The sequence below is a fragment of the Ovis aries genome, chromosome 2 (assembly GCF_016772045.2).
Source record: "Ovis aries strain OAR_USU_Benz2616 breed Rambouillet chromosome 2, ARS-UI_Ramb_v3.0, whole genome shotgun sequence".
Classification (NCBI taxonomy): domain Eukaryota; kingdom Metazoa; phylum Chordata; class Mammalia; order Artiodactyla; family Bovidae; genus Ovis; species Ovis aries.
Genome location: NC_056055.1, coordinates 206,731,446 through 206,756,477, shown reverse-complemented (window position 1 = coordinate 206,756,477; position 25,032 = coordinate 206,731,446). Strand labels below are relative to the sequence as shown.

At 36.9% G+C, this 25,032-nt stretch overlaps 1 protein-coding gene across 6 annotated transcripts in view; it reads right to left on the bottom strand.

Annotated features, from left to right (window-relative positions):
* PARD3B (par-3 family cell polarity regulator beta) overlaps positions 1–25,032 on the bottom strand; it is a 1,199,064-nt gene that overhangs the window by 1,033,983 nt on the left and 140,049 nt on the right. For all 6 annotated transcript variants that reach the window (XM_060410277.1, XM_060410276.1, XM_004004847.6 and 3 more), the window contains one exon: positions 13,644–13,745. In XM_060410277.1, the coding sequence (XP_060266260.1) occupies positions 13,644–13,745 (102 nt within the window). The remainder of the gene's footprint in view (positions 1–13,643; positions 13,746–25,032) is intronic.

Sequence of the window (25,032 nt, the reverse complement as noted above, 5' to 3'; positions counted from 1 at the left end):
TGAGAAACATCTCGAATCATGTTATTTTGCAGTCTCTCGGTCTGCTTATGGTTAAGTATTATGTAAATACCTGTTTCACTTGTAACGTATTTTGAATTGAGATTAATAAAGATATTAAATATGAACAGGCTTCTGTGCTATTTTGCTCCTCTGATTAAAGTCTGCACAAGGAGGCTTTCTTCTTTATTGCTAAGGAAATGTCACTTGATCCTTCAATATTGATTCATAACATCAAAAGAAGGGAAGCTAAAAAGAGAACTTAAAAAGTTAAAGCAGCAAATATAAAGTTCAGTAATCCTGCCAAAATTCTTTAAGCTTCGGTATTCATGGTGGGGATGTACATTTTATCTTTAAACAGAAAATTATATACTTATAGGACTTTAAAAAGCTACAATTTAAAAAGTTAAAAGAAATTAAATATTCTTCTTTACTAAAAATTTATCTGCAGATGTTAAGTCGTCCTGTAAATACAGATGGAATTTGGAACAAGTACCTCAGAAGTGTTATAAACGTGAATGCGGTTTCAAGAGCAGCCCATTTACAATATGGCTAATTAATAATATACAGTGAATATGAGGTCCTGGAAATAGAAGAACCAGAATCGAAAAACAACAAACATCACACAAGATTAAGAGTCTGATACAGAGCTACTCCCATGAAATTGCTGAATAGATAACATCTCCTGGTGACACTTCAGCTTCATGGGTCACTTGTCAGTACTGAGAACATCTCCCGGCTGGCCTGTTTCATTTTTCTTCTTAAATCGTGGGACTCCATGTATTCAGGTGCTTTTCTTTTCATAATTTTATCTTATTTCTTGAGATCTCTCTTATCCTAAAAGAGACACCCCACCTCCTTCAAGGAGGCTCCAGCTCCTTTTCATTTTAAGCAATCTACTGTTAATCATTAAGAACCAAGCAGCAAAGACATACACACAAATGTTATCAAAGTCGCAGCATCGTGAAAGTGCTGGGAAACTGTCATTGTACTGTAGTGTATGCCTTCCTTGTGTGTTCTTGGAAGCTCTGGTATCTTTGCTTTGTACTCATTAAGTTTCAAAGGGTAAGTTCAATCTTCCCCCTTTCAGTACTCTGCCTCTCCCCTCCTGTAATTTTCCCCCATATCCTCTTTGCCAGTTAAAGAGGTCCCTTCTCCCTCATTGAACACCTCACTGGATGACAAGAAGTGAAGACTGTTCTCCTTCCACATAACCAGCCTCCTTCCTACAAACTTCTCTCACATTCCTCTCCTCTGGTTCACTGTTCTTACATGATGGCAAGGCCCTCCTGGATTACAAGTAAACATTTGCTTAAATGCCTTCCTGCTACAGGGAATAAGGGCAAAAGTTCTATATTTGCTTGGTACAACATATTAATATTTCAAAGTGTTACCAGGTACTTACCTGCATTTGATCCTCCTACCAACTCTGTATGGTTGGTGGGAAGGTAGTAGGTGATTTTTAAAATGAGAAAAGTGAGGTTGAAAGAGGTTAGAGTAATAAAATGAAAAACCTGGACTCAAATGGCTAAAGCCCAATGCTCACCCATATAACACTCCAGAATATTCCTTGAGTAAAGCTGATCTCAGCTAGATACTGCCGGGGGGGGGGGGGGGGGGTTGGCAGTGGCGGGGACCACGATCTGATTAAATCTATACATACTTTATACATACTTACCTATTACAATGTGGTGTTCAACTAGCACCCAGAGGTATTTACATTTTTGAAAGAGGATGTTTTATAACTTATGTAGCTTTATATTGGTGTCATTTCAGGTAACAATGAAATTGCCATTTATACATTATATAGATCAAAATAGATGTTATTTTTTAAATACTAATGATGGTCACATAACTCTTGGGCATAGATATAACTATAGAAATAGCCTCAAAAGAAGCTATTGCAAAAGAGAACATTGGTCCAATAACATATGGTTAAAGGCATGCTTCGGAAAAGGCAATGGCAACCTATTCCAGTACTCTTGCCTGGAAAATCCCATGGATGGAGAAGTCTGGTGGGCTGCAGTCCATGGGGTCACCAAGAGTTGGACATGACTGAGCGAATTCACTTTCAATTTTCACTTTCATGCGTTGGAGAAGGAAATGGCAACCCACTCCAGTGTTCTTACCGGGAGAATCCGGGGGCAGGGGGAGCCTGGTGGGCTCTGTCAATGGGGTCGCACAGAGTCGGACACGACTGAAATGACTTAGCAGCAGCAGCAGCAAAGACATGCTTGTAAAGGAAGAAATGCTGATTTTTTTTCTTTTAGAATTATGTTTTAGTTCTAAGTAAAGATTATTATAATCTCTAGTTTCATTGCCTTTTTCCCTTCAACCAAACTTGAAGTTTTACATACATGTTAAAAATTTTCTTATATTTTACTGTTGATTATACTCAAATGCCTAGCTAAACTAACAGCACTATCAAGTGTGACCATTTCTTTCCAACTCCCAGTGAAACCTTTGTATCACAGATGTGCACAAGCATGCTCAGGGCAAGTATATATGCACCCCACATGCACACACACACTCATCTGTGCACAGATTCTCTTTCATTCACTCCCACTCACACACATGATCATTGCCAACTAAGTAAATTGCAGAAGGCATCAGGGAGAATGTATTGGACACAGGCATCACCTGGATTACTTTGCTTTACATTACTGTCTACCAACACCATTTGTCTTTGCCATAGTAAGGTCACAAAGGCATTGATTCCAAAGTGCTCCTCTGAGGTTGGAACATGCCTACAAACTGCATCGTGATAAAAAATTTAAAAGACACAGCATAGTTAAGTGGAAGAAAAAAGATGGACAATTAAACCTTCAGTTCCAGTTATAACTAACTGAATCCAAGCCACAAGTAAGAAGTCCAGGTGTTAGATATTTGAAAAGACTATCCCAATCCTAAAGGAGTATACAAGACATTTGGAGAGACAAAACTAAGACTTAACAAGTTAAACCATAGTAAAATTCAGGATTTGAAAAAGGCAATTGATAAGTATTATCAAGCAATAATATATTTTTAAAGAACTACTTAATGATTTCTATAAAATTATAGTCACAGAGAATTTATTCAGGATTGTGAGTCTGAAAACAAACTAGAAAAAAATACAGTCTGACCTGGATCTTGAAAGATAGCAAAGGATGGAGCAGCAGGAATACACATTATTTACATGTATAAAGTACTTCCTAATTTCCACTGTACTTTCATATAAAATTTCTCAATCTTCCCAAAGATATTGTGAAAACATTATCATTAATCATTCATTTTATCAAGGAAAAAAAAACCCTAGCATTTAGAGTAGTTAAATGGTTTGCTTAAGACCAGAAAACTCACATACATATACTTATTCACTCATCCGGTTTTACTCCACCACCTCAGCAGTTATGAAATGCCAGGCACCTGGTACACAGCAGTGAACAAAGACCCTTTCTTCATGGAGCTTTCATTCTATAATATACTGAATGAATCCTGAATAAGCAGGAAGTAGGGACAAGTACACTCCAGACAAGTGAAATGTTGTTAAGCAAGCCATGGAGCAAAAAAGCACGTGGTACCTGAGAGAATAGTCATTATGGTCCTTTTATTCCTTCTGAGGTTTGAGAAGGTTGAGTTTGAGAAAAATAGTTTGGAGATGTTCTGAGTTCTCTAAATATAATATATGGCCATGAGCTTTAACCTTGATTTTGTAAACACTGGAAGCAATGGCACCACTTAGGCAATACTTTAGGAATAAGATAATCCACCTTAATAATAGTAGTTGGTTAATGATAGTAACACTTATTGATGGCTCACCACAAGCCAGGTACTTTCCTAAACACTTCAGGTATTAACTTGTAAAATTAGCACTTATTTTAGCTCCAAATGTCCAAGAGGAAACTATGGACAAGAAGATTAAGTAAGTTGCCCAAAGCCAAGAGAGACAGCAGAGCCAAGAGATGAACTGACTCTGCCTATGCAGAATGCAAGCTCACAGCCACTTTGTGTCTCAGTGCATCTGTGCCAAAAACACTTGAGGGGTATGAAGGGCAAGAAAAGACCACCACCTCCTTATCAACTAAGTTAGCCCTGCATGAAATTTTATTTTAGATTTAAATTTAAAAGCTGTATAAATGGAAAGAGGGGAACAGATACATAAATTAGGTTCACAGAATAAACTGGATTAAATATTTTTAAAATAACTGCAAGTACAAGCCTGGAAGAAAGAGTAGGAGAAGATGCTCCTACTGACGACAGGAATAAGGAAGTTGATGGAGGAAACCAACGTGGAGTGGGAAATTCAGCAGTTTTGATCCACATCAGATGTTATCAGCATCCCAGAGAGGAAATGCAGAAATGGACTCAGGAAAAAAAGAAGCTGGAAACATGGAGCCCTGTAAATTACCCTTGGTTCAGATAAACCTCCCTTGGAAGATGATGAAGTTAAGGTACATGATTGTTGAGGTCTCTTTTGCTTCTATGATTCTGTAACTTTGTAATTCTATAAGCAGAGAGCACTCTTTAAAAGATAAAGATGATTTTTTTTGGTCCAGATAATCCTTTTGGGCTTCTGCACTTATTTCTGAAACATTCTCCAAACTTCCTCGCAAATGCACTTTCAAAACATCAACAACTGTTGAATCAAAGAAAAACAACCTCCCAAAACCATATTCTGACTTCTTAAAAGTCAAGGGCTTAAAACAGCTGTTTCTCTTTGAAATGGATTTTTATAGACAAAATTAGAACTCAAAAATAATATAGGACCTTTTTTCTTAAGGAGTATACCTCAATTTAGCAATTCCCTATCCCTAGAGAAATACTATATATCTCATAAATTGTTCAACTACATATAGAAAAAGTTTTATACTTTATCACCACCAGCCAATAAACGTGTAACCAGTGAAGAGGAAGATGGAAAGAAGACTAAATATTTTTACAAATCCAAAAATTTTGCTTCAGCCTTAAAACTTACAAAACCATATGTAAATATCAGTATGGTTGGTAACCATGAAAAAACTGACAATCACTAGTTGAAATATAAACGCTGATTGTATTAGCTATGATTGTGTATCTGAGTTGTGCTAGAAATACAGTGAAAATACATCATCAGGAAATATCTCCTGTGAGTTGATTTCTGTGTAGCTGGCGACTCCACTAGAGGGCAACAAAGTGTGCTCAGAAAGCTTTCTGGGCTTTAGGACTGAGTGATTTTAGGTCCCAAGTTCACTGTGCAAATCAGTCTCCAGTTCAAAACCACAATAGAACCCTGAATGCTTCTTGGTTTATCAACCAATAAGTCTTGATAAAAGAATTTGCATTTTAAAATAAGGTATACTGGTATTTTCATTCCCCAAATAATATCAATCTAAATGCTTTTTCATAAAAATATCTTCCTATAAAACTTAAACAGTGTAATGACTGTTAAACTAATTTTAAAAGGATTTTTTAAATTAAAATGCACCATAAAACAGTTTGATATTTCAGTAGTTTAAATATTTAATGTTTAAATCAAAACTCACAGGTAAATATTGCACTATCAAAATCTTACTACTGTTGTTATCATATCCTGGGAAGTCCATCTTTCAGTGTCATATCTTTTTGCCTTTTCATACTGTTCATTAGGTTCAGAGAATGCACTGGTCATAGTAAACACCTTATTCCAACAACACAAGAGAAAAATCTACACATGGACATCAGCAGCCGGTCAATACTGAAATCAGATCGATTATATTCAGTTCAGTTCGTTTCAGTTCAGTCACTCAGTCGTGTTCAATTCTTTGCGACCCCATGAATTGCAGCATGCCAGGCCTCCCTGTCTATAACCAACTCCCAGAGTTAACCCAAACTTATGTCCATCAAGTCGGTGATGCCATCCAGCCATCTCATCCTCTGTGGTCCCCTTCTCCTCCTGCCCCCAATCCCTCCCAGAATCAGGGTCTTTTCAAATGAGTCAACTCTTTGCCTGAGGTGGCCAAAGTACTGGAGTTTCAGCTTCAACATCAGTCCTTCCAATGAACTCCTAGGACTGATCTCCTTTAGGATAGACTGGTTGGATCTCCTTGTAGTCCAAGGGACACTCAAGAGTCTTTTCCAACACCACAGTTCAAAAGCATCAATTCTTCAGCGCTCAGCTTTCTTCACAGTCCAACTCTCACATCCATACATGACCACTGGAAAACCATAGCCTTGACTAGATGGACCTTTGTTGGCAAAGTAATGTCTCTGGTTTTTAATATGTTATCGAGGTTAGTCATAACTTTCCTTCCAAGGAGCAAGCATTTTTTGATTTCATGGCTGCAATCACCATCTGCAGTGATTTTGGAGCCCCCCAAAATAAAGTCTGACACTGTTTCCACTGTTTCCCCATCTATTTCCCATGAAATGATGGGACTGAATGCCATGATCTTCGTTTTCTGAATGTTAGCTTTAAGCCAACTTTTTCACTCTCCTCTTTCACTTTCAGCAAGAGGCTTTTTAGTTCCTCTTCACTCTCTGCTATAAGGGTGGTGTCATCTGCATATCTGAGGTTCTTGATATTTCTCCTGGCAATCTTGATTCCAGCTTGTGCTTCTTCCAGTCCAGCATTTCTCATGATGTACTCTGCATAGAAGTTAATTAAGCAGGGTGACAATATACAGCCTTGACATACTCCTTTTCCTATTTGGAACCAGTCTGTTGTTCCATGTCCTGTTCTAACTGTTGCTTCCTGACCTGCATACAGGTTTCTCAAGAGGCAGGTCAGGTAGTCTAGTGTTCCCATCCCTTTCAGAATTTTCCACAGTTTATTGTGATCCACACAGTCAAAGCTGCTGGCATAGTCAATACAGCAGAAATAGATATTTTTCTGGAACCCTCTTGGTTTTTCGATGATCCAGCAGATGTTGGTAATCTGATCTCTGGTTCCTCTACCTTTTCTAAAACCAGCTTATGATTATTTGCAGCCAAAGATGGGGAAGCTCTATACAGTCAGCAAAAACAAGACCGGGAGCTGACTGTGGCTCAGATCATGAACTCCTTATTGCCAAATTCAGACTGAAATTGAAGAAAGTAGGAAAAGCCACTAGACCACTCAGGTATGACCTAAATCAAATCCCTTACGATTATACAGTGGAAATGACAAGCAGATTCAAGGGATTAGATCTGATAGAGAGAGTGCCTGAAGAACTATGGACGGAAGTTTGTTACATGGTACAGGAGGCAGTGATCAAGATCATCCCCAAGAAAAAGAAATGTAAAAAGGAAAAACGTTTGTCTGAGGAGGCCTTACAAATAGCTATGAAAAGAAGAGACATGAAGGCAAAGGGAAAAAGGAGATACACGCATCTGAATACAGAGTTCCCAAGAATAGCAAGGAGAGATAAGAAAGCCTTCCTCAGCGATCAATGCAAAGAAATAAAGGAAAACAATACAACGGGAAATATCAGAGATCTCTCCAAGAAAATTAGAGATACCAAGGGAACATTTCATGCAAAGATGGGCTCAATAAAGGACAGAAATGGTATGGACCTAACAGAAGTTGAAGATATTAAGAAGAGGTGGCAAGAACAGAAGAACTATACAAAAAACATCTTTATGACCCAGATAACAATGATGGTTTGATCACTCACCTAGAGACAGATATCCTGGAATGCAAAGTCAAGTGGGCCTTAGGAAGCATCACTATGAACAAAGCTAGTGGAGGTGACGGAATTCCTGTTGAGCTATTTCAAATCCTAAAAGATGATGCTGTGAAAGTGCTACACTCAATATGCCAGCAAATCTGGAAAACTCAGCAGTGGCCACAGGACTGGAAAAGGTCACTTTCATTCCAATCCCAAAGAAAGGCAATGCCAAAGAATGCTCAAACTACCACACAATTGCCCTCATCTCACATGTTAGCAAAGTAATGCCCCAAATTCTCCAAGCCAGGTTTCAACAGTTGGTGAACTGTGAACTTCCAGATGTTCAATCTGGATTTTTAAAAGGCAGAGGAACCAGAGATCAAATTGCCAACATCTGTTGGATCATCCAAAAAGCAAGAGAGTTCCAGAAAAACATCTACTTCTGCTTTACTGACTATGCCAAAGCCTTTGACTGTGTGGATCACAACAAACTGTGGAAAATTCTGGAAGAGATGGGAATACCAGACCACCTGACCTGCCTCCTGAGAAATCTCCATGTAGGTCAAGAAGCAACAGTTAGAATTGGACATGGAACAACAGACTGGTTCCAAATCAGGGAAGGAGTAAGTTCAGGCTGTATATTGTGACCCTGCTTATTTAACTTATATGCAGAGTACATCCTGCAAAATGCTGGGCTAGATGAAGCACAAGCTGGAATCAAGATTGCCAGAAGAAATATCAATAACCTCAGAGACACAGTTGACAGCACCATTAAGGCAGAAAGTAAAGAAGAACTAAAGAGCCTCTTCATGAAAGTGAAAGAGGAGAGTGAAAAAGTTGGCTTAAACATTCAGAAAACTAAGATCATGGCATCTGGTCCCATCACTTCATGGCAAATAGATGGGGAAACTGTGACACACTTTATTTTGGGGGGCTCCAAAATCACTGCAGATGGTGAATGCAGCCATGAAATTAAAAGACGTTTGCTCTTTGGAGGGCTTGCCCTGTGGCTCAGCTGATAAAAAATCTGCCCACAATGTGGGAGACCTGGGTTCGATCCCTGGGTTGGGAAGATCCCCTGGAGAAGGGAAAGGCTACCCACTCTAGTATTCTGGCCTGGAGAATGCCATGGGCTGTATAGTCCATGGGATCTCAAAGAGTCGGACACGACTTTTTGCTCCTTGGAAGAAAAGCTATGACCAACCTAGGTAGCATATTAAAAAGCAAAGACATTACTTTGCTGACAGAAGTTCATCCAGCCAAAACTATGGTTTTTCCAGCAGTCATGTATGGATGTGAGAGTTGGATTATAAAGAAAGCTGAACACCAATAACTGATGCTTTGAACTGTGGTGTTGGAGAAGACTCTTGAGAGTCCCTTGGATGGCAGGGAGACCAAACCAGTCAATCCTAAAGGAAATCAGTCTTGAAGATTCATTGGAAGGACTGATGCTGAAGCTGAAACTCCAATACTTTGGCCACTTGATGGGAAGAACTGACTCATTGGAAAAGACCCTGATCATGGGAAAGATCAAAGGTGGGAGGAGAAGGGGACGACAGAGGATGAGATGGTTGGATGGCATCACCAACAAGATGGACATAAGTTTGAGCAAGCTTTGGAAGTTGGTTATGGACAGGGAAGCTTGGCGTGCTGCAGTCCATGGGGTCCCAAAGATTCAGAGTTGACTGAGCAACTGAAATGAACAGTTATCCTTTGAATGCTTGGCTATATTCCATACTGGACTTAAAATTTTTTATAATTTATACAGTTTTCCTATACTGATCCTGTAAAACTAACTTTTATATGTATTTTCTAAAGGGGTAAATCAAGAATAAGACATGAAAAAACATAACCAAGCACACATAGCTAACAAGGGATAAAGTTGAACTGAAACTATAGTATCTGAGGACCAAATTTCATGGGTGATTCAGGGGGCCAACCCACCCCTGGTGGAGTCCAGGAGAACTACTCTCATCTCTTCAGAATGAATCTCTATGATAGTCAAAGATAGAAACATTCTGCCTATATACCTTATCACATAGTATAATTACACTGTTGTATATATAATAAAACAATGGCAGTATTCCAGTTTACATGATATAAGTTATACATTGCCATATTTTCCTTGTCCTATAGCATCTTAAAAGTCAAGTTAGTATGAAACTTGAGAAGACCAGCATCACTTTAAAAGTTTAAAACAGTAAAAGACAGCATATCAATGTCCTATTGCTGCCATAACAAATCACCTCAAACAGTGAATTCAAACAAGACAAATTCATCTTAGAGTTCTGGAGGGGAGAAGTCTGAAATGGGCTCATTCGTCTGAAATCAAGCTGTCTACATTGTATGGCTGTATTTTCAAATCACACACTGGCCAGCTGACACTTTCTCATACTGTCTCTCTCTAACCCTGACTCTCCTGCCTTCCTCTTCCATATATAAGGATCCTTATGTTTACATGTAGCCCACCCAAAAAACCCAAGACAATCTCTTCATTTTAAGGTCTCTCACTTAATTAAATCTGCATGTCAGAGTTACTCACGGGTTCTGGGCATTAGGACACAGACATCTCTGGGGGCCCTGCCTTCCTCAGACAGCATGGTACATGGTGCCCTGCATGTGGTGTACACTATACATGTGAACTGCACACGGCGGATAGACTGCAGGTGTATTCCATAAATCCATCTGGAATTAAACTTGTGACTGGATTCAATTATCCAGTCCTGGGAAAGGAGGTACAAGAGAAAGCAACAAAGGTAAAAGTGGCAGACCTCTGTAGTAAATCAGATGCCGGCTACAGGCATAGAGAGTTGGAGTTAACTGTACATGCACAGCGTACTAGTTTAGAATCCATTCTGCTACTCTCCATAATTCCACTACATATCTTAACAATGGCAGTAACTGTGTAAAAGCAAATTCGTGCTTATTTATGACTGATGAATTTTCATAGTTAGAAATCACAGATACAAACACCCAACACACTGCCTTAGCATACTGCAGAAGAGAAAAAGAGCGTGGAGACTTAAACTCTCGGTTCCAGAGGCTGAATCTGCCATTACTACCTGTGTGAGCTTTGGCAAGTGACTCAATTTCTGTGAATTGTTCTTAGAAATTAAAAATGGGGATAATACATAGCTTCCCTGGGTCAGGAAGATCCCCTGAAGAAGAGAATGGCTACCCACTCCAGTACTCTGGCCTGGAGAATTCCACAGAAAGAAGAGCCTGGGGAGCTACAGTTTATGGGGAAGCAAAGAGTCAGACACAAATGAATGGCTGACACTTTCCCTTTTACACAAATACTAGTGATCATAAGACTCAAAATTCCAAAGCTGCTCCAATAATATTTTGACAAAATATAGGCTAGAAATAGCGCAACAGAGCAAAAACTTGGTTCTCCTGTGATTTTAATGGGAAATCAAGTTTAAAATAAAATAAAACCTCCCAAAGAGATATCATATATGCATTATGCACTGTGTTGGCCAAAGGAATAATAGAAGACCAAAGACAAACCACTTAGGGTACCAGAAATTTCGAAAGTCATGTCTTTAGAAAATCAATTAAAATCTATTAGCTTCCCGACTGATTTTTTAAGCAGAATACCACTTAACCTCTAACTGCTACTTAAGGGTACTGGATGGCTCTTTCATACACTACATTAACAGCTTCAGTCTTTCCTGCTTTCCAACTCTAAATTTCTGTTTTTCCTATGTCACCCTTTCCAGTTAGGCCATCAATGGTTCCTAATGCTGTTTCTCAACTGCGGTCAGAGTCTTTCCCTGAGCTGAGAAGCACGGGCTAGAGCACAACAATTACATATATCCACCCAGGTTTCTTTGGGCTTCCTTCTCCATGCACTCTAAACGTAAGCTATGATTAGGTAATCAACTTGAAAAACAGCAGAACTGCAGTTTTATCCAAGCTCAGTACTGTCTCAAAGGATCTTGGGTAAGTTTGAAACGTCATTAAATATCCACAAATAACATTTATAAATACTGCTTAATCTAAAATGACAGAAAGGAAAGGTTAACAAGTCTGGCAGAGACTTCTTTCCACACCGGACAACTGGGTTGTAAGGAAATTTTAAGATTGCAGAGAGAATGTCAGAAAGAAAAAATAATAATGCTGTCTTTTTCACTTCTATCATTTTTTAAAAAAGAAAAGGGAATGCGATTATTTTTGGCAATATCAAAAGTGTAAATTTTCATCAACTCTGCAGAAAAATAACAATTAGGTTTCACATAGCAATGTTAAAGTAGGTTAAAAGAATGAGTAAACTTGTACCCAAATAGTACTAATTCTTTGCTGGGATTTTAACTGGTTATCTCACTTTTCTACCTTATTTAGTAATAGTGATGTAGTCCTTTCAAAACAGATTATAAAGCTGTTTCTATGTCTAGCAAATGGATTATGGTTAAAAAGTGCAATGCCAAGATAGTTAAAAACAATTCTCGAAAAGGAAGGAGGTCCACAGGACAAATGATTTCCCTGCATGGGTCATGGGCTCAACCTGCCTGTAATGAGCTCCTGGATGAGGCTGGGGTGAGACGTTTTCTTCTGGCTCTTCTTAATCTTGCCGCATTTCAGCTTTTCATTTTAATACAGAGGACATCAGTGAAATTTGAAATGGGAAGACCTTTTTCATTAATAAACCACCCAAATATCTAGAGTATTGAAAAGAAGAAAGAAGATGTAGAGGAAAAAAAGAAAAAAAAAAACAAAGTAAAAAAGGGGAAAAACAGAAGTGAAAATCCTCCTGTGTATCAAGGTAAATACCACTTTATTATTTACCATGAGACCAGACAATAAGAAGTGGGCATCAAAATCACATACAGCAAGAGTCAGCTGTAGAGAAAAAAGTCTTCCTTTCTGCCCAAATTCAAACGTGTTCTTTGAGAATCAAGTCTGGATAAAATAGTGTACCAGATATTATGAATACAAGAAACAAAAAGGAGTTAAAATCTCTCAGTCCATGTCCTCTAGGAGCTTACAATCATTTAGGGAGATAAGTTTCATAGGAAACAGCTAATTAAAATGCAAAGCAAAAGAGGGTTGAAAGCCAACAGAAAACAGGGAAAATAAATGCATATAATGTATGCAAAGACTAATGTAAATTTCAACAGGACAAAAAAATCTTATGGAAAAGGAAAATGCAAATGTAATATAATTTCAATAAAGCAGTTATTTATATTCCAGTCCAGTTGATTAAAACACACATACACCCCTACCCTTGGCATAAAAACAATACAGAGAAACATGTTTACAGACTTCAATTAGCCTAGTACTAACAGCACTAAGGATGCACAGCTGAAGAAAATTAGAAGTAAGGATCTTAGGAAAAGCTGCAGTTCAAGTCTGGAGAACACATTAGCCATTAATCACAGGAGCCCAAAACAGATATAATAAAAAATAAATAAATAAATTTTCACAGCAGTAAGCCAGTGTATCCCGTTTGAATAGTTTATACCTTTTTCAGTTTAGCATCAGAAGAATCATCCCATTAAAATAAGACATTTGCAGTGGGATTATTTCCACATATGTGGCAAAACATGTTTAAACTTTTTGAAAGATTCAAGTCAGTGTTTTTCACTTTAGAAATAAAGACAGACTACCACTCAAGATAGTTGCTTGCCAGCTACTTTAAGAACAAACTTCACCATAGTTCTTCGTAAGACTTTGCTCCCCACTGTAGGCTCTCCTTTGAACCACATGCGAATCCCAAGCATTAAGTATTTAGCAAAGGCCACAAATAAATTTCAGAGCCAGCAATGACAATGAGAATCGAAACAGCTTCAGAGCCTGACACTAATTTACTGAGGCATATCAGGAACTCTTGGGAATGAAGTGTCTGCTAATTAGGCCACCATGAACAGATTCCCAAACCTTGACAAAGTTTTTCTAAGCATCTGATGATGAACCTTGATTTATGGGCTGTCTAGGTAAAAATCGAACAGATGGTACCTTTTAACAATAATTGACACCTGAGTTTGTTAAGGATCTCAGTCTCTAGGAAAACATGTGGCTCTATAGAGGAAAACGACATAGAACACTTTTCGAGGCATCTACCTTATCTTTGTCTTCAACGACATCTGCCAAGACATCATCTGGATCCAGGATTCCTCCATCTGTGTACTCTAAGTGATGAATCTTCACCCAGTAGGCAGGATCCTGTGGGAGAACAACCAAGAACGTTCATAACTAAAGCTTTTTTTATAATAAAAGACAAAATGAATCTTAATTTTAAAAAGACTCATTAAAAATACACTGTAGCAATAATAAAACTTTTAAACACCTAACACAAATGTTATCTGTTTATCTGTATATCTGTGGCATGATTATCCTGTTTAAGTCAGTAAATCAAAGTATACATGTTTTAACAGTTTTCCAGGAAGATAAATGGCAATGGAAAAATAAGTTGCCCTAGCCATTTGTACAGCATATTCAAGGAATTTTGAATAACCTTTGATTTAAGGGCTTCCCTGGTGGCTCAGATGGAAAAGAGTCACCTGCAACACAGGAGACCCAGGTTCGATTCCTGGGTTGGGAAGATCCCCTGGAAAAGGGAATGGCTACCCACTCCAATATTCTTGCCTGGGAAATCATCCATGGGGTCACAAAGAGTCAGACACAACTGAGCAACTAATACTAGGTAATCTCAAGAATAATCAGGAAAAGAAAGATCTTCTCAAAAGTACTTTCTGAAACTGAGATCCTAAAGCTGTAGGAAAAAATCAAAAGTTAGACATCTGTGATGGTAATAGCTATCATCTCAGGTACACAATTGCAGTGAGATAACCAAAATCCTTTTCAACTTTTCATATCTCTGTGCTGTGCACATACCCTCAACTCTGAAACTGGCAATGGCATCTGAAACAAAAGCTCCAGCACTGATTTCCAATCCCCAAAGCATGGGAGAAACTAGAACTGTGTTCACAGTCAAATGCAGGAAGGAGTGCTCGCTGAATTGGGGTGGTGATTTAGGGGATTTCCAAGTATTGTTTTTATTTAAAAAAATTGTTTCAGACTCTAAGGCTTCAGGAATTACTTTCCCAACTGGATATGTAGCTAGACACTCTGCTCTGATTCAGGTCTGTTACTTCTATACCACCTGTTTCTGGAAATGATATAGTAGTTATCCATTATAACAATAAGAACAAGAACCAATGAATGAAGAAAAACATTAATAAATAGTTTTTACTAAAATACTCAAGGCATAATCAATTTGGTTCTGTGATGCTTAGAAAGGCCCTCAGTGTGGGTAACTTTTGAGCTATGAGCACCCATTATCCACTAAAGAAATGGATACCAGTTTGTGAGAAGACATAGGAATTCTTCTAAGCTAAAGGTCTAAGCCTTTATGACATGAATCTTTGTAAAGGGTAAGCCCTAACATAGCCCACAGAATTCAGCTGCAGTTTCACAAAAACCAACAGAAGTGCTTGCTATATAGCCTTCTCTTTAGCTGACCCTGGTAAAAGGCAAGGGCATAACTATTAAATAATTTTTTAAAGCATCTATTCAGAGGGCTACTGATATGTGACTCAATACATAGCTTTTCAGTAAGTCAACTTGATAAAATTATAGGCTTAAAAAATCTGAAGGAATCTTCCTTGGATAATCTTTCAAAACTTTAAAATGAAGGTTTTCTATAGAGTACTTAAATAGGAACTCCAAATAGAATGGTTTGGTTTTTTTTTTTTTTTTTTTTTTGTTTTTTTTTTTGCTTCTATTACTAGACATAGTGTGGAAACATGAATGATTTACTAGGAAACAGCCCAATTCTATTTTGCCACATAGAGATCACAAAGATATAAGCAGTGACTATACAACCAGGTAAGAAAGACATCCTTAGCTCAGATTCTTTGATCGAAGAGCTTTGACAACTCAAGGCTAATTGTGCTATAAAAGCTAAGTACAATACACTAGATTCTAAATAGGGAAGATACTGCGGCAGACAAAATGCCATATGTAATGGCCACTGGATTATATGTAAAAATGCAAAATAAAACTGCCCCATGATCTTTGAGAATTCTACCTTTTTGGTGTGACTATGCTACAAGGGCATCCCTGGTGGCTCAGCTGGTAAAGAATCTACCTGCAATGTGGGAGACTAGGGTTTGATCCCTGGGTTGGGAAGATCACATGGAGAAGGGAAAGGCTACCTATTTCAGTATTCTGGTCTGGAGAATTCCATGGACTGTATAGTCCATGGGGTTGCAAAGAGTCAGACATAACTGAGCAACTTTCACTTTCACCATGCTACAAGCAATGTATTTCTCCAAATCTACATAGAACTTCTAGCTAAAATCTATACAATATTGCATTTTTCCTTATAAAAATATTCCTCTTACCAAAAAAAAAGTGCTCCATTTATTTCCATTACTTCCATTGAGTTGGTTTTTGATATATTACAGCTCTGTAGATGAAACTTGCTGATTTAAAAAAAACTAAAGAGTTGTTTTATATTCAATTATTTAAATCAGACATCAAGTTGTCTGCATTTTTCCATACTATTTGTAAAAGTGGATTTTATCACCTAAGACTAAGGTAAACAACTCAACCCAACAACTGCTGGTAGAAGTTATTAACGTATACCTCTCTTCCTGCCTACAGAGAAAAACCAAAGACTTAGATTAAAACCAGGGAAACTCAGCAAATAGCAGGGAACAGGATCTGATCAATGGCAAAGAGAAGAACAGACAAGAGGCAGCAAGATGGGTTGTTGCATCCAGGAGGATGCCTCCCTCTCACATACTGGAGTATCTAACACCTTCTGGAAAGTCAGACACTGGAGTTGAAACAAAGACATTTATCTCTGGTTTTGATTCAAAAATACAGAATTTAAGTTTTACAAACTTAAATCAAGTGAAACAGTAATTTGATACATTTTGAAATCATATATTCAAATTCAATCAGGAAAAAAAAAAAATCAAGCCAACTACACGGTGCCAGAACATAAAGACTCTTGCAATTTTAACTCTGTTCTACATTGATAATGCCATTTTATACACTCCCAAAGAGTAAACTAATGACAAACACACATCTAACGCTGAACAAAAGCCAATGAGCTATATGAAAATTGTCTGAGTTAATATTCTGCACATCAAGAGAGATAAATCAATACAGTATGTACCAACTGTGATTTTGTCCCCATGGCATTTTGGCCATGGTGTTATAGATCATTTTAAGAATGTGTGTACAATATTAGCAGCCAATATAGCCATCATAAGGCCATAAATTTAACCTGACTCCTTTATGCATGTAAAAATTTCCACCATTACATCACAGTCAACATTTTGCACTTCATTTGCTTGGTTTTATTACCATCATGAATAAAACTGATCAAACATGAAAAGATGTTCACATATATGTCTTGGTTCACCCAATTAATCACTTGGAAAAGTTTACTCTATTTTTCATAATTGTGACAATTAATCTACCTTTATATTGCATAAATATTTATAATATGTATTACTTTTCAATTATTTTGAAAACACCCCTGGTACACATGCTATGCACTAAATCATATTACTTATACCCCTAGGATCATTAAAGTATTGAAAAATAACATTATACATTATGTTTCCTTTACCTCCAATAGTATCTTATCCATTTTTAAAATAATACACAGTTCATGTTTGGGAATGCATGTAAGAATTAAAGATTTTAAAATTTAAAAATAAAAAACTAAAAAAAAAAATAATAATAATAATACACAGTTAACTTATTTCCTACTGGAATCTGAAAACTAAAAATAATCTGAAAGGATGAAATGGAAAATAAAACAAAAATGTATGCATTATAGAAAGAAGACAATTTCTGGGTACTTTTAATGATTGAGGTAGAAACTTTAAAACAGGCACTGATATTAACAGCAGCAAATATTCTTCACTGTGGGCAGTGACATAAAATTTGACCCCACATCCTAGAAAGTTTATAATATCCAATATTTTGAAGAATAATAATTTTCCACCTACAATACATACAGGAGTTGACAGACAAACCAGATACTATGATGCTGTGACTACCAAGCACTGGGATTATATTGATGATCAAGGGAGAGTTTCTAAGCAAAATGCCTCTGCTACAAGAAGAGGAAAAAATAACCTGTATGACCCACAAGGCCCAGAGGTGAGGAGAAGAGTGCTGTGAAAGAAAAGCCAGGGGATAGAGAAGGGCTGTGTTTATCAGTGAGCTGTGTTTACCATGCTCAATAACATAACTAGGTTCTTTGTGGCTTCATATTTTCAGAAGAAAAATCTTAGCCACTGGAACATAAGAAATGGAGTACTACTTTAACTGAAGTTAATGGAAAATTAGAATTTTCCTTGTAGAATTTAACTTCATGAATCTGGTGAAATGTATCCATAAAATGAAATTTCACCATTTTTATCATTATCTTCATCATCACAGCAAATCATTTGTTTTAGTGCCAATAATAGGTCAGGTCCAACAGATACCACGTGTTCCGTATGGTTAAATTGCTTATCTCTCTACATAGTTAACAAAATAGTCATCATAGCTAATAATGCATTTTATAGATGAGGAAAGCAAGACACCAGTAGGTGAACTTACTTACTGAAGGTCAAATGCTAATGAGATAGCAGAGACAATGTGCATTTTTTTAAACACAGAAAATACTTTAAAGAACTTAACAAAAAGCACAATTGTACATTATGAAGGGAATACCTTAGAAGGGAATCAGACCCATTTCTATGTACTAAGTAAATGGATCCAAACAAGCTGTCATTACTCTGGGCCTCATCAGTGAACCAGGAGGCTCCCTGGCCTCTGCACAGGGAACCGCATGAAGGTCAAAGAATAGCGGGCACAGTGGGCAATAACGGAAGACCCCGAAGTCTTTGTGTGTCCAGTGTTTCACAAGTGAGAGAAGCTTCAGAGCATAACTGCTCATGATCATGAAATTAAAGGTTTGGGAAGCAATGGAATAAAGAACAGAAAGGGAACTTGAGGTATCATAAGTTGGATAGAAAGTTAGGAAGTTTTATGTGCATTCACATTTTAACTACTTCTTTCATAATTCTCTGGGGTTACTCTCCATTCTACCCCAGACCAAAAGAGAATCAGATGCACCCAGGAAACAAACAGAGAGCAGTCAGAGCAGGGCTCAAGATTATTTAGGACAGGCAGATAGCAGGAGGCCCTGAATAACCAATCAAAGACAGTGTAGGGAAGAAGAATTCCTAGAAATGATACCTGAGCAAAGGCTAGCAGAGCAGCACTGATACTTGAAAGGGAAGAATTAAGACAGAAGGGGGGCTTTCCTGATAGCTCAATTGGTAAAGAATCCACGTGCAATGTGGGAAACCTGGGTTTAATCCCTGGGTTGGGAAGATCCCCTGGAGAAGGGAAAGGCTAACCACTCCAGTATTCTGGCCTAGAGAATTCCATAGACTGTATAGTTCATGGGGTCGCAGAGTCAGACACAACTGAGCAACTTTCACTTTTTCAAGACAGAAAGGGTAACACTGACTACAGAGCTTATAAGCTGGCCCTGAATTCAGAACAGTGCTGCATGTTACTGAGATAATTCAAGCATAAACTTGAGACAAAACTAATTAGGAAAAGAATGTGAGCTGATGCCCCTTTGGTCAAGTATGTTTCCAAAGAAACCAAGAGAACTAGGATGGAACCAAGGGTTTTTAGACTGGGTTGCAAGTAAAAATACCTGGTGAATTGAACAACAGGATTACAGTTAACATACAATTTATACACAAAGTGAAGATGAATCAACTGATCTGTAAACTCACTGCCAGTTTTAAAAATCTATGACCCTACCAACAGAAACCTGATATAGCCATACTAACATCAGATAAACCAGACTAAGTCACATTACTAAAGGTAAAAAGCGATGTTTCATAATAATTTAAGGATAGTTCAATTGGAAGAAAACTGCTAAATTTATATGTACCCAATACAATTTCAACACATACATTGCCAAAATAGATAAACACACACATACATGCACACAAAATCACAATCAGTGGGAGACTTTTAATAGGAAACAAAAAGGTCAGTAAAATATAAATCTGAACACTATTAACAAAGTGACCTTATTTATATCACATATATACAAAATACTGTACCCCCAAAAGACTAGAAAACACATTCTTTACAAGTACACATGGAATAACAAATTTCAGAAGTCTGGAATTATTCAGAATTTGCACTCCAATCACAGTGGAATCAATGACAAACAGATCTAGAAAAGACCTGGCTATTTGGAAATTAAGAAATAAAGTTCTGAATAAAACAGATTAGAAAATAAATGGACTTGGAAAACAGTTTAACTTAAAAATTATTAAAATAACATAAAAATGTAGGGTGCAGCTAAAACAGTGCCCAGTGGAATAGTTATGGCCTTTACTATGAATATTATCAAAAGATAAAGCTAAAGCTATGACAAACCTAGACAGCCTATTAAAAAGCAGAGACATCACTTTCCTGACAAAGGTCCTTATAGTCAAAGCTATCATTTTTCCAGTATTCATATATGGATGTGAGAATTGGACCCATAAAGATAGCTGAGCACCAAAGAATTGATGCTTTTGAACTGTGGTGCTGGAGAAGACTCTTGAGAGTTCTTTGGACTGCAAGGAGATAAAATTAGTCAATCCTAAAGGAAATCAACCCTGAATATTTATTGGAAGGACTGATGCTGAAGCTCAGACTCCAATACTTTAGCCATCTAATGCAAAGAGCTGACTCACTAGAAAAGACTCTGATAATGGGAAAGACTGAAGGCAAAAGAAGAAGGGGAGTGGCAGAGAATGGATGGTTAGATGGTATCAGTGGACATGAATTTGAGAAAACTCCAGGAGACAGTGGAGGATAGAGTAGCCTGGCATGCTGCAGTCCATGGTGTCACAAAGAGTCGGGCACGACTGAAAAACAAAAAGCCAAAAAGGAAGAAAAGAACAGCAAAGACAGAAGGAAGGAAATAAAGAGAAAAATAATCAATGAGTTAACAAATGTAAATCAAAGTTGGTTATATAAAGAGCTTGATAAAATTATTGATAAGTAAAAAAGAGAAAACATGAATTTCCATACTAAGGAAAGAAAAAAGCAATACCATCATAGATTTCATAAAGATATTGTAAAGACTTTTAGACCTCCAAAACTGACAACTTATAAAATTGAACAAATTTTTAGAACAAATTTGTTTAAAGTGAACAAATACTTTGAAAAGTACAACTCGGCAATACAGACAATAAAAATATATATATACTTGGACAACAGTAAGGAGGTTCCTTCAAAAACTAAAAACAGAGTTACCATATGATCCAGCAATCCCTCTACTGAGCATATATTCAAAAAAGACAAAATCTCTAATTTAGAAAGACAATGTACCCCAATATTCATAGCAGCAATATTTACAATAGACATGGAAGCAACCTAAATATCCATTGACAGATGAATGGATAAAAAAAAAAGACATGGTATATATCTACAATGGAATACTACTCAGCCATAAAAAATGAAATATTGCCACATGCAACAATAATGGATGGACCTAGAGATTATCATACCGAGTGAAGTAAGTCAGACAGAGAAAGACAACATATAACAGACATTACTTACATGTGGAATCTGACAGATAACACAAATGAACTTATTTACAAAGCTGAAATAGACTCACAGACATGGAAAACATGATCACCAAAGGGGAAAGGGAAAGGGGATGGTTAAATTAGGATTATGGGATAAACATATACACACCATTTATATATAAAACAGATAAACAAGAATTTACTGTATAGCACAGGGAACCATATTCAATATCTTGTAATAACCCATGGATGTATGTTCAGTTGCTTCAGTCATGTCTGACACTTTGCGACCTTGTTAACTGTAGTCTGCTAGGCTCCACTGCCCTAGGATTCTCCAGGCAAGAATACTGGAGTGGGTTGTCATGCCCTCGTCCAGGGGATCTTCCTGATCCAGGGATCCAACCTGCGTCTCTTAAGTCTCCTGCATTGGCGGGCAGGTTCTTTACTGCTAGTGATACCTGGGAAGCCCTTGTAATAACCTATAATGGGAAAGAATCTGAAAAGTATGTGTATAACTGAATCACTTTGCTGCACATGTTAAATTAACACAATATTGTAAATCAACTATACTTCAAGAAAAAATAGAAACTGTACATTAAAACCAATCTTAAAATTTAATCTATTATTTTAAAGCTTTCTTATAGAGAAAATGCCAGGCTCAGATTACTTCACAGAAAATGTTCCTAAGGTTTAAAGAAGAAATAGTGTCAATCTTATAAAATACTTCTGAAAACTAGAAAAGAAACTTTTCCAATTTCATTTTATATGGACAGCATAACATTGATACCAACACTTTAGAAGGACATTACAAGAAAATTATAAAAATTTGCATATGGATACATATCTGTAACTCTTAAATGAATAAAGCATTAGTAAATCAAATTCAGTGATATATATAAAGGATGACATATAATCACCAGGTGGGATTTATTCCAGTAATGCAAAAGTGGTTTAAAATTCAAAAATCAACCAAGGCTATTCACCAAATGAATAAGGAAGAATAAGGATAAAAATTATATAATCACTCCAAAGTATGCAGCACAAGCAAATGAGATTGTTCACCACCAGTTCACAATAAATTTTTAGTGAACAAGGTAAACCTGTAACTAAACAAGGCAAGAAAAAACAAAATTTTTTAAAATGTTAACAATTATAATGGCACCATAAAATCATATACTTAGAAATGAGTCTAAGAAAACTGTATAAATCTTCTATGTTAAAACCCACAAAATATTGGGAAAATTTAAAGAGGCATTTTATGAATTGAAAGATTTAAAAATGTAAAGATTTTGATCTTGCTCAAATTAACGAGGTTAGGGTTAGGATTGTGAGGATCTGGGACAATCGGGATTCTCAGATACTGACGATGTGAGTATAAATTTATACAACTGTTCTGGAAAATACTGGCAGTATCTGAGCATAAATGTGGCAGAGAACTGAATATAAACATTCATATAGTTTAGCTATTCCACTCCCAGGTATATACATTCAGGAGAAATGTATTGATATGCATAATTACCAAAAGACATGTATTAGAACATTTATAGCAGGATTATTCCTAATACCTAAAAATCTGGAAATAACCCAAATATCTATCACCAATAGAATGGACAAATACCATGTCCATGCAATGGAATACTAAATGTCAACAAGACTAAACTCAAATTTTATAAAACTATATAAGTGGATCTTACAGCACTACATTGAAACAAAAGGGATTGATACCAAAAAAAGTACATACTATATAATTCCAGGTATAATAAGCTCAAAAACAGGCAGTATTAATTGACATTGAAGTCAGGAGATTGGTTACCTCTGGAGAGGGGAAGGGCAGTGAGTGAGAAAAAGGGGCTTCTGGGGCAATATTCTATTTCCTGATGTGTATGCTGGCTGTAATTATTTGTACATGTTTCTATGTGATATACTTTTAAAACTTCATATAAAAATGGAAGGAACTTTTTGCTTCAAAAACTGATTTTTTTCAAACTGAAATACCTACTGGTTTCCTTTGCACAAGACATCTCTACAGATAAAACAAATGCAGATCACTAAAAAGCTGTTTAGAACAAGTTTCCTTAGAAGTTTAAGAACAAAGCTTCAGGCACGTAAAAGAAATGCAGAATTCCCAAAAGATGGGGAAGCCAGGTTATCCCACCAACAGAACAGGCAACTCAATGACCACCAGTTACTCAAAACCTCTAAGACCTACAGAGGGCGTTAAGTGGACCATGGGCTTCAATGTGCCAACCGTGTGATAAGTCTTTGAAAAACTGTTACCTCCATCTCAGGCTGTGATAATACAGGTTCTGTGTCCAGAACAGAGTAGGTAATAAACTCATCCTATCCTAAAGTGGTTCCCCCATATTTAGAGAAATTTTTCAAAATTTCTTGAGATAATTACTAGCAAACTGGAGGGCACCTACATAGGTCATGAAGGTAAGACAGACTGCTTATCATAACACATAATTTAGGTTTGTTTAAACAAAGGAAAAATTTCACTGTCTCAAACACAGTAGAACCACAGTTTACAAGGCATTGAGCTCTCAAAGATATTCAATAAGGAAAAAAGTCTCTTATGGTTAAAATTATCCTTGAAAATCTTTCAGGGAGATATCATGTTGGAGACAAGCCTATCTCCTTTCAGTAAGACTAACACTATTTTTTTTTATCCAGGGCCAAAGCATATTATTGTCTTTTCAGTTAAGCACCAGACAAAGTATTTGGATTATGTTGGAGACCATGTTCCGTGAGAATGCTTATCTTGAGTATTTAGAGTCACACTCAGACCAGAGATAGACTCACTACCATAAGCACATGGGAAATAAAACAGAGATAGTAGCTCTTTCATTTCATGCATCCTCTGGGATATGTGCTTGTTGCTCATACAAGTAATGCTCATGCATTACTCAACTTCTTATCCCCCTCTTTTTCTTTGGTTGAGCTTTTACAAAGTGAATTTATGAAATCTAAATGACCTTATGAGACTCTCAAATTAAAAGGCTGTTACATACAAGAAAGGTTTGACTCTTCTGTACTGCTCCAAAGTTACATAAACAACGGAGATGTAGATTAAAGCTCAGCATAAGATCTTCAACAAAGAGCTATTTAAGAGTAGAGTGCTCAAGTAAAGAGCTAGAGGTTACGGTGGTTACTTATAGAATGCTTTAAATCTAATTGATAGTATCCATCAAAGATAATCTTTGGAGTTATTGTAAAAGATGTCAGCATCACAGCAGCAAGAAATTCTGGGTTTAATTGGTTGTATCAAATAAAGCTCAGGTTGTATGAATATGCATTCTCAAATTCTTATTAAAATGTCAAGTAGAGTATGATGAAACAGTAAGTTCTCCATTCCCATAAAGAGTCAAGCAAAGGCTATAGCCTTGGCTTACGGAAGCTATAGGATAAGAAGGAGAAATCGTGTGATCCTGAAAACCCTGTCTCTCAAATCTGCAGCTTCTAGAAACTCAAAAGCCTTTAAGACTCTGAAATATAAAGAAACTCCTTGAAAGAAGAAATTTCTGCTATATCATAAGAAAGCTTGCAGCAGTTCAGTATAATTTCATGGTGACTGTGCAATCTCCAAGCAGAAAGTCCATGAGCCAAACATCTTGAATATTCCAATACATCAGTTATTCTAGTGTCTTGCTGTGCAACTAAAACTTCACTAATTTGTAAACAAATTTAAGGGAATGGGCTTCCATCACCAAAGTAAAAGAATTGTTTTGGTAGATGAGAAAAAAAAACAACAACAGAGAATTGTATATTATCGTCTGATGCAGCACTTGCAGATATGGAAGGACCAACTGTATCACACCATTTAATAAAAGGAACTTGATCAATGGATTTTGATACACAAAGATAAAGCTGCAAGGAAGGTACTT